Source organism: Uloborus diversus, chromosome 1 (assembly GCF_026930045.1).
Source record: "Uloborus diversus isolate 005 chromosome 1, Udiv.v.3.1, whole genome shotgun sequence".
Classification (NCBI taxonomy): Eukaryota; Metazoa; Arthropoda; class Arachnida; order Araneae; family Uloboridae; genus Uloborus; species Uloborus diversus.
In genome coordinates, this window is record NC_072731.1 from 272,064,444 (window position 1) to 272,073,726 (window position 9,283).

The following is a 9,283-nucleotide window of genomic DNA, read 5'->3' on the forward strand; positions in this document are numbered from 1 at the left end:
CGAGATTTGTGACGTGTTGGTTTCCGGAAAATATTTCACACGAAAGCCTTTCGGCTAGAATAGTTTCCCCTGTACAATCTACAAATATTGACAAAATCAGACGTGACAGGACTTCGTAAAGATAATTTGAGTTATTTATTGACCAGTTAAAGAAAAAAGTTAAATACATTTATTTAACTTATACAACAAAAGTTAAATACATTTATTTAACTTATACGACAATATTTTTAATGTTGTTAAGAGTGAAGAAATACTATTAAAGTTCAACATTCATTTTTTATGTACATTGGCTGTAGTGAAAAACAAATAAAAAAAGAAGTTTAAAAAGTGAAAGTATTTAAATTAATTAGTTTTTTTAAAAACTTCTTGGAAAATTTAAAAAAACCCAAAAGTGGGCTAAATAATGGGTTTTTTTAAATGGGTTTTTTCAAAAAAACCCATTGGGTCCAATCCGGCCAACCCTCGGAACAAGTGTTGTTATGAAATTACTTAACGTTGTTCCAAAACCTAAAATGCACAAAATATATTTTGATAACTTTTTTTCTTCCTACAGTTTATTCGAAATTTTGAAAGAAAAGGTTTTTTTTTTTTTTTTGCATCTGGAACAGCTCACGAAAATAACATTTCTGAATGTGTATTGGATGACTCCAAAAATATGAAAAATGGTTCCTATGATTTTGCATTCAACAAGGATGCGAAGACATCGACTATCAAATAGAACGACAATGCTGTAGCAACGATTGTTACCAATAATGGGACCGTTTTGCCAATTGTAAATGCCAAGCATATAGCCGCAGTGAACGAAAGGAAATTTTATTTCACAACTGAACTTTATTTCGACTACAATCAGGGTTGGCCGAATCGGACCCAATTGGGTTGGACCCAATGGGTTTTTTTGAAAAAACCCATTTAAAAAAAACCATTATTTAACCCACTTTTGGGTTTTTTAAAATTTTCTGAGAAGTTTTTTAAAAAATTAATTAATTTAAATACTTTTACAATTTAAACTTCATTTTTATTTGTTCTTCACCACAGACAATAAACATAAAAAATGAATTTTGAACTTGAATAGTATTTCTTAACTCTTAACGGCATTAAAAAAATACTTCAGATTTTAAATAAATGTATTTAACTTTTTTCTTCAACTGGTCAATAAATAACTCAAATTATATTGACTAAGTCCTGTCAGTCTGATTTTCTCAATATTTGTAGATTGTACAGAGGAAACTAATTTAGTTAAAAGGCTTTCATGTGAATTATTTTCTGCTAACCAACACATCACAAATCTCGAATAAACACAAGGTATATTTTTTAGAAATAAACAGATTTTTCAAACGGTCGACAGAAAACAGAACAGGTACAGTATTTTCATTATCTTACGAAAAAGTTTAATATTTCTTACTCTGTACACAGAAATAGAAAAACATGCAACATACAGTTCAAAGAAATATCTTGATTAAGCTGGAATTCAGTAAAAAGGGATTTAAAACTACTTGAGGTTCTACAGTAGTTTTACATAAAATAAAATACAATTAAGTAAAATGCAAAAAAAAAAAATGTAGTAATTAAAAACGTACAATAGATTTTATCACTCGAGAAGTAACTTTACCTTAACTGTTGGTAATAATGAAAATTAAAAAACCTGAAACTTCACCATTCTTGGGTTTTTTTTGACTTTTATATCTCCAGAAAACGCTGAATTTTAACTAGTGTTCCAGCTTTTTTTACCCGAAGACAATTTTTGCACATTGTCCATATACTTACGCTACAATATTCTATAAGTACCCCACATTTTCCCTAAAAAAAGACAAAAAAAACCCACATTTCTTTTAAAAAACCCAACTTTAGTTGGGTTTTTTTTTGGGTTTTATTTAAAAAAACCCAAAAAACCCTGGGTCCATGGGCTTTTTTAAAAAAACCCGGGTTTTTGCCAACCCTGACTACAATAAGTATATGGGAGGCGTTGACCTGCATGACAATGCTATAGCAAATTACCAGATCAGAATTCAAAGCAAAAAATGGTGGTGGCCATTATTTACAAATATCATTGATTATGTGAGAGTGAATTCATGGAAGCTTCATAGAATTGCTAATAATACAAAAATGCCACTTACAGACCTCAGGTCAGACATAGCGATTGCCTTATTAAGAGCTGAATTCAAGGACAATCTATTTTGTGAAAATACGGTACAAATGACACATCCAAACAAGGGTCGTCCATCAACCACAGCTCTACCGAAAGAAATACGGACTGACAGAATCGCATGTACCATAAATAAACACAAAGAAAAGCCCGCAGACGATGTAAAGTGCGCAAAAACCACACGATTTATTTGTGCTTTAAATGCACAGTCCATTTGCATCCAAAATGCTTCGAAAATTTTCATTTAAAAACGTAAAAATTCGACTAAGAATAATATCGTTCCATTGAAATATTTGTCCATCGATTCGGCCAATGGTGCGTTTACGCACCATTTCATTTTTTGAATTAAATATTATTTTTTATGCAAGAAACTTTTTTTGTGTCTTAATGGATGCATTTTAAACCCAATTTTAAGAAAGTATTACCGCATTTTATAAAATATCCATGCTCGGCCTGAAATGGGTTAAATTTTTCACCGCCTCATACATGTATGCGCAGTGACTTATTCTGGGGAAAAATAGGCAAGAAAACTTGAAAAAATCTCCGACAGCGTCATTCTCGGGAGACGACAATATTCATCTGCATTTTCGATCCCAGGGGTGAGAAACGTCGGCGAACGGTGACAATTTTGCCGAAGCTGTCGGACAAAATTTTCGGGAGGACATGGTGACCTCCCGTATGGAAACCTCTGGTTGCGGGATACAAGAAACGTCGGCGAACGGTGACAATTTTGCCGAAGCTGTCGGACAAAATTTTTGGGAGGTCATGGTGACCTCCCAACCTGTAGGGAGTGCCAAATTTGGCGCGTAATTTTTGGGGGGGTATATCAAAGTTATACGTTAGGTCACGTGCTCACGCCACAACCTTATTTCCAGGGTTGCCATATACTAGAGCAATGTTCGCGAGGGAGCAGGGCGGCCAGGAGGCCCTGTCAGCCCAGTCCGAAACCAGAGGGCAACGGGGACAAGATCTACGGGAGGATGGGGGCCCCTGCGATCCAAGTCAGAAGGGGCCCCCCTCACTTCGGGGCCACTCACCCTCTCCTTCATCCTCCAGGTCTGCGTGTCCGAGCGGTCCCCCTCGATCTCCTCGCGGTGTCTCTCGGCGCCGAAGGCCACCGGCACGAACCAGTCCGGCAGATCGGCCGCCTCCTCGGTCCAGGAGAAGTCCGACGCCATGCGGGCCGGACTTATTTCAACACGAATTTCGAAGAAATAAACACGAAATCGCTCGCATGCTCGCCGTTGCGTCGTTCGAATCTTATCTTTATTTATTTTGCGGGGCCGCTTCTCTTCGCTTCGCTTCTTGCGGCGTGGCCGTGTTCGGAAAGGCCGGCCGGTGAGGACGCCGTTCACGTGACGTCACTGCAGGAGATTAACGTGTGTGGAGGAAAAGAGACATCTAAAACTTCTTCATCGCCGTTTTTGAGCTCAAAATGACGACATTACATTTTGTACTCATGTTAATTCAGCTGTTTCATCGATCATTGTAAAAAGAATTAATTCTAAGCAATTTTTATTATATTTAAGACTGCTATTAAAAGATTAGCCTCATCCCAACTGTTTTTAATTCAATATATGATACGAAAGGGAGGCAAAGCGTTCTGTACGTAGCCCTCAACATTATTTACTCCCGGGAATTCGCAGGAAGAAGAAGAAATGACGAAACCGGCACGTTTCAAAAATTTTTGTGAATTAAAACGTTGGGGCCGTGGTAGCCTGATCGGTAGGGCATTGGACTCGGGGCCGGAGGGGCTCGGGTTCGATCCCCGCTGGTCGAAGACCCACCGTCGTCATTAAAGGGGACTGGGCGACGTTAAATATGCTCGTGGTCTCATTGTCCTCCAAGTGAAACGATACCTCTGGGGGTGCTAGTACCAGGTAGCTATTAGCTCTTGGACTAGTTCTAAATTCTCATTAACTGTCCGATCCGGTGATGGTGCTGCCATCTATCGGTATATAAAATAATGGAGGCAAGGCACATAGTATGCAGATCCCTCGACATAATACAGTTGTAGTCAGTTGTGACTCTTGAATAGAAATAGAAATAGAAATTAAAACGTTGGTAATTCATTCATTTCATTTTCAAGCACAAAAAGGTATTCATTTTGACATTTACTGGAGCTTTTAGAGAAGGAATAAAAAATGCCGAATTTTACTCATCTGCCGAGCAAAAAAAAATAGCCATATCTCAGGAATAAATTTTTCCAAGGGAAAAAAAACAAAGCTTGGGAGCAAAGGCCTAAATAAGAAAAGGGCTGAGGGGGCCCGCCCCCCCTCCCCCAAAATCTAGGAAACAATTTAAATCGAGGTAGATATTTTTGGTTTTAGATGCTCACAAATCATTTCCAAACACCTAGCAACAAAATAAAAATTTAAAAAATAATAATAAATATGATAGTGATAAAATAATTATAACACGTTAGATCAGAGATTTCCGAACTGAGTGCCGCAGGAAGAGGTGAGGGGTGCCGCAAAGCATGGTAACAATAATATGCCTATAAAACTAGACTAATAGATGCCTTGTGAAAATTCTAATTCTTCAAAGGTGTGCCGCGAATCGTTAAAATTTCGGAACCCTGCGTTGGACACCAGACAAATGGGTCAGGGGCTCTGTACCTCTTACTCAAGAAAAGAATGTGTCTTGGGAAAACGTTTTTTTGCAAAAAAAAAAGCAAATAATGTTGTGAAAAAAATCTTAATTATTTCAAAAATAAATCTTTAAATTAAAAATTTTAAACAGATGCAGCTCATTGCTTAGCAAATTCTGCTCCCATCTTCTTTCGTGCACCCCCCTTTCCTTCTTTCTTCCTAGTCAATCTGAAAAGAGGTCTTCAAAATGTTTCTCTCCTTAACTCTACGTCCCCTGCAAGAAATTAAAAAATAGTTTTAGTTTTTTTGGTTGGAGTAGCAATAGAAATTGATGTCCTAAAAGCGCATTTATTGAGCCGTTTTTCGGACATTAATTTCAAAACAGGTCTGGGGAAACCGAGCCGACACCCTTCACTATAAGGCTACTACACAAATAGTTTGAATTTTGCCTTTAAGATTTCAATTTTTAAAAGTTTCGGAGGACGATCCCTTAAACCGCTCCTTAACATAGGCGCGCATATAGAGAGTCCCCTTAGAAATTAGAACTTCCTTGATTTTAGTACTTTATTTTTCTTTGCAAAAATAAATGTAAAATCATTTCTTCTCCTGCCATTAATGAATAAATTATTCAAAATTTCAAATTTTAATAACTCTAATCAGTAGTGAAATCGGTTTCCATGGGGAAAACATCTGAGTCCCCCCCCCTTTAAAAATTTTGCATATGTCCCTACTAGCAAAATTTCTTGCATCAACCTTGACAGATCTTGATATTATACTGACGGCGTCAATATTGATGTGTTTCATACTGCATAAAGCTTGCATAAAGATTAAAAAGCAATATTACAATAACAACACGTATGCAACATTGCATTCATCTTAAAATATCAATATTGATATTACCTTACAATAACAACATTGCATACATGTTGTCGCCGTCAAGATGATATTGATTTCATGCTGTCGCCGTCAAGGTAATTAGTACACAATAGAACAGGTGGACCTTCGTTGATACTTGCGCATGCGCACAGTTCTTTCTACCCAGCATCCCTCGCATTGCTGGTACATTCTTCCTGCTTCGACCTCAATCGGTTCAGAGGTGCTGCACGTGGCGTTGCATTCTTTTAGGCTTCGTTAAGTTGGTTGCTTAGTTATTAGTCTGGAATAGTATTGTTTTAGGAAAAACTTATGAATGACTGATAACTATATTTGTTTATTAATATAGTACTAAACAAGTCATATCGCAGACGATGTGCGATCAATGTTAGAAATGGCGAAAATAACTTTTTTCGTCCCTAGACTTTGAAACAAAGGACATGAAGCCCAGAATTTCGTATTATCACTTCAATCTCACGTAAGATTAATTTTATTCAATGGTATTTATGTTATTCTTTAAGATAAATTCATATGTTTTGTTCATGGGATATTTTCAATGCTGACATCCATTTGAAAATGTACTTATTTATTGTATTTATTTATTTATTTATTATTTTGCTACCTTTAGTGCTATAAAAACTTCCGCAATTATTCCTAACTAAGCATTTTATGTCTTTATAATACAATTAGAAGCATGAATTTAAAAAATAAGTCAAGTATTACGCAAAACGAAGGAACTTTCATTTTTTAAATTAAATCGCGAGTACTATTAATATCTTTATATGAATTTCCGATCAGATGTCAGCTTTAAGAAAATATTCTCAGGCTAGAAAACTATCTTGAAGAATAACAGAAATAATTAAAGAATGAAATTTAATTCTCGAGTTTGAAGTGAAAATAATACAAATAAATAAATGGATAAAACACCTTGCAAACATGCTGATTTCATACTGTCATGTCAATGTATCCTGACATTTTCCTGTCATATCAATACGTATGCAATATTACAAAAGCAAGATCATCTTGCCTAGACCTTGATTTCATGCTGTCATGACAACATCTTGATATTATCCTGTCATATCAATACGTATGCAAGATTACAAATGCAAGATCATCTTGCCTAGACCTTGATTTTATGCTGTCATGACAACATCTTGATATTATCCTGTCATATCAATACGTATGCAATGTTACAAAAGCAGCCTACCTTGATATTTTCCTGATATTATGCTGCATACACCTTGTCAGTCAATATTGTGGCAGCCTGCTGACAGCATAAAGGGAGTAACATAACAACATTGAGGCAGTATTAATGCAAGATGATTTTTCTTGCATGTCAACCTTTATGCAATACTGAGGCAAGATATTTTGCTTACTGGGTGTGTGCCCATGCTCCTTACTTCTAAACGTCTCCAAAGATGACCTGGAATTTCGTTTTACGTTTCAGGAGAGGATTATTGAACTCTTCCTTTCCAAAGATTGCCTGATGTTGGGAAAAAATCTGAATTGCTCTTGATAAGAGTTAAAATAAAAAATTTCAAAAATAACTGACAATCGATCAGTAATTTACGTATCTCCTCCCCCCCCTTTTTCTGGTTTTTTTCTTTTTTCCTTGTCGGTCTAAAATTATGAAAAGTCTTCAAAATGCTTCCCTTCGCACCCCCCCCCCCACCCACTAAAACTATTCAAGAGCTTCTCAAAACCTCGTATTCAGGGTTTCAATGTCGAAAAAGTTCCCGGGCATAATTACCAAACGCATTAGCCTTCTGAAAGCATCGAAAATCGTTGAAGATTGCGTTTATGGAGCTTCAATTTTGAAAATTGGCCGAACCGGTAACGTTTCCAAAAATGATCCACAATCGCGCTTTTAAGAATTCAATTACGAAAAAATTTTGAACGAGTGTAAGATTGCTCCTGTATGAGAAAATCTGAAAAGGAAAAAATAAAAATTTTAAGGTAGAAAGCATTTAAATCATTCCACCTAGTATCAATGAATATCTCTTTAAAACTTCCGTTTTTTAGGACTTTAAATTTCAAAATAGTTTTTGGGAAGAACCCTAGAATCACCCTGCCAAACCTCCCATCGGCGTTTTTAAGATTTCAATTTTTAAAAATTTCCGCAGAAGGTTCCCCAAATTTTTTCCCCCCTTATAATAATCAGAGACCGTCTAAAACTGCGTTCTTATGACTACGATTCCAAACAATTTCCTCCTTTGCCTGCATTTGCAAAAAATTCCCTTTTTTGAAAAGAAACTGGCTGAAAGTTTCTTTTCACTGGCGACATTCATCCAGTTAAACACCGAGAAATGCTTCAGTGTTGAAAGCAACCCTATGTGGAGTCGAATCGTCTCGGCTCTGATGTACGGATAAGAAACTGCCCACAAAAGCAAGGAAATAGCAGAATAATTTATTGAACACAGAATCTACAGTCATCAATCAAACAAAGAACAATAAAATTTATATTTACAAATCCAATTATCACAATGAGATTCGGATATCGCGAAGTTATGGTCGAACTGTGGCTACACACGAGTGAGCCTGCACTCAAAAGCCTGGATCCATTTTCGTTTAAGCTTCCAAACTGATCGTTGTCACTCCTACTTAGTGAACCAATGCACCAATCAGTGTCTAAATATTCGGGTACAATAATCACTGGCCAGCTGTGAACCAATCATACTACAGTGAAGCACCGTTTATACGTTTTTGAAGGGACTGCATGAAAAAAGCGTACAAACGAAAAAACATATAATAGGTAGAGGTTAAGGTGTATTAGACTTTGCAGGGACTAATATTAGAAACGTATAATTGATAAAAACGTATAAAAGAGAAACGTGTAAACGGTGCTTCACTGTAATTTAGAGTTCAGCCACCATACATGCATAGGCGAGTGAATTTCTAAGAGGAGGAGCAGTTATTCAATCAACGTCCGCAGCATTTAATTTCTGACCATACAGCAGATTTCGAAGATTAATCGGGATACAATATTACAAAACATCGGGAGAGAAATCAGGACCACTTTAATATTTTTAAAAGTGAATATATATTAAACTATTGGACTCTATGTTATCTTCACACATGTTGTGATCAATTTTATGGCAGCACATTTTTTTTTCTGTACTGGAAACATTGGTATAAATAAGAGAAATGCAAATTGGACTCCTTCAAAACGAGGCGAGACTGACTGTTTTTTTTTTTTTTTTTTTACAGTACAGGCGTCCATATATAGCATGGTTCATTTGTTCTGTGCAGTATCGAAACTGCGTTATGCAAGACTTCTTTTAAAAATAACTTTTCAACTCCTTTTTTACGCTCATTAATCACGTACATAGTAAAAATCATGTCGATATGTATCGTGTTGTATCGAAACTGTGTTATACAAGACATTTTTAAAAATAACTTTTTAACTCCTTTTTTGCGCTCATTAATCATGTACACAGTAAAAATCATGTCGATATGGATCGTGTTGAATCGATACTGTGTTATACGAGACTCGGATATAATGCAAATCAAGGGATGTGTATCGTGTTGCATCGAAACAAAGTTTCATAAAAACAAAGTAAAGTATTAGAGTTATTGTCACAAATTAACAGAATTTATCAAACAAAAATGAAATTCCATCTTTTTAAATTATAACATTCGTGATGTATCAAGCCATAACTGTGTTACAATAACAGGG

The 9,283-nt window shown here is 36.0% G+C and overlaps 1 protein-coding gene across 2 annotated transcripts in view; it reads right to left on the reverse strand.

Moving 5' to 3' along the window:
• The window catches only part of LOC129234268 (regulatory-associated protein of mTOR-like), an 85,015-nt gene extending 81,593 nt beyond the window's left edge, over positions 1-3,422 (reverse strand). The window contains exon 1 of one of the 2 annotated variants that reach the window (XM_054868264.1): positions 3,181-3,422. In XM_054868264.1, coding sequence (XP_054724239.1) covers positions 3,181-3,321 — 141 coding nt within the window. In that variant the 5' untranslated portion in view covers positions 3,322-3,422. The remainder of the gene's footprint in view (positions 1-3,180) is intronic. The other variant, XM_054868263.1, reaches the window with a different exon arrangement.
• Positions 3,423-9,283: the final 5,861 nt, after the last annotated feature.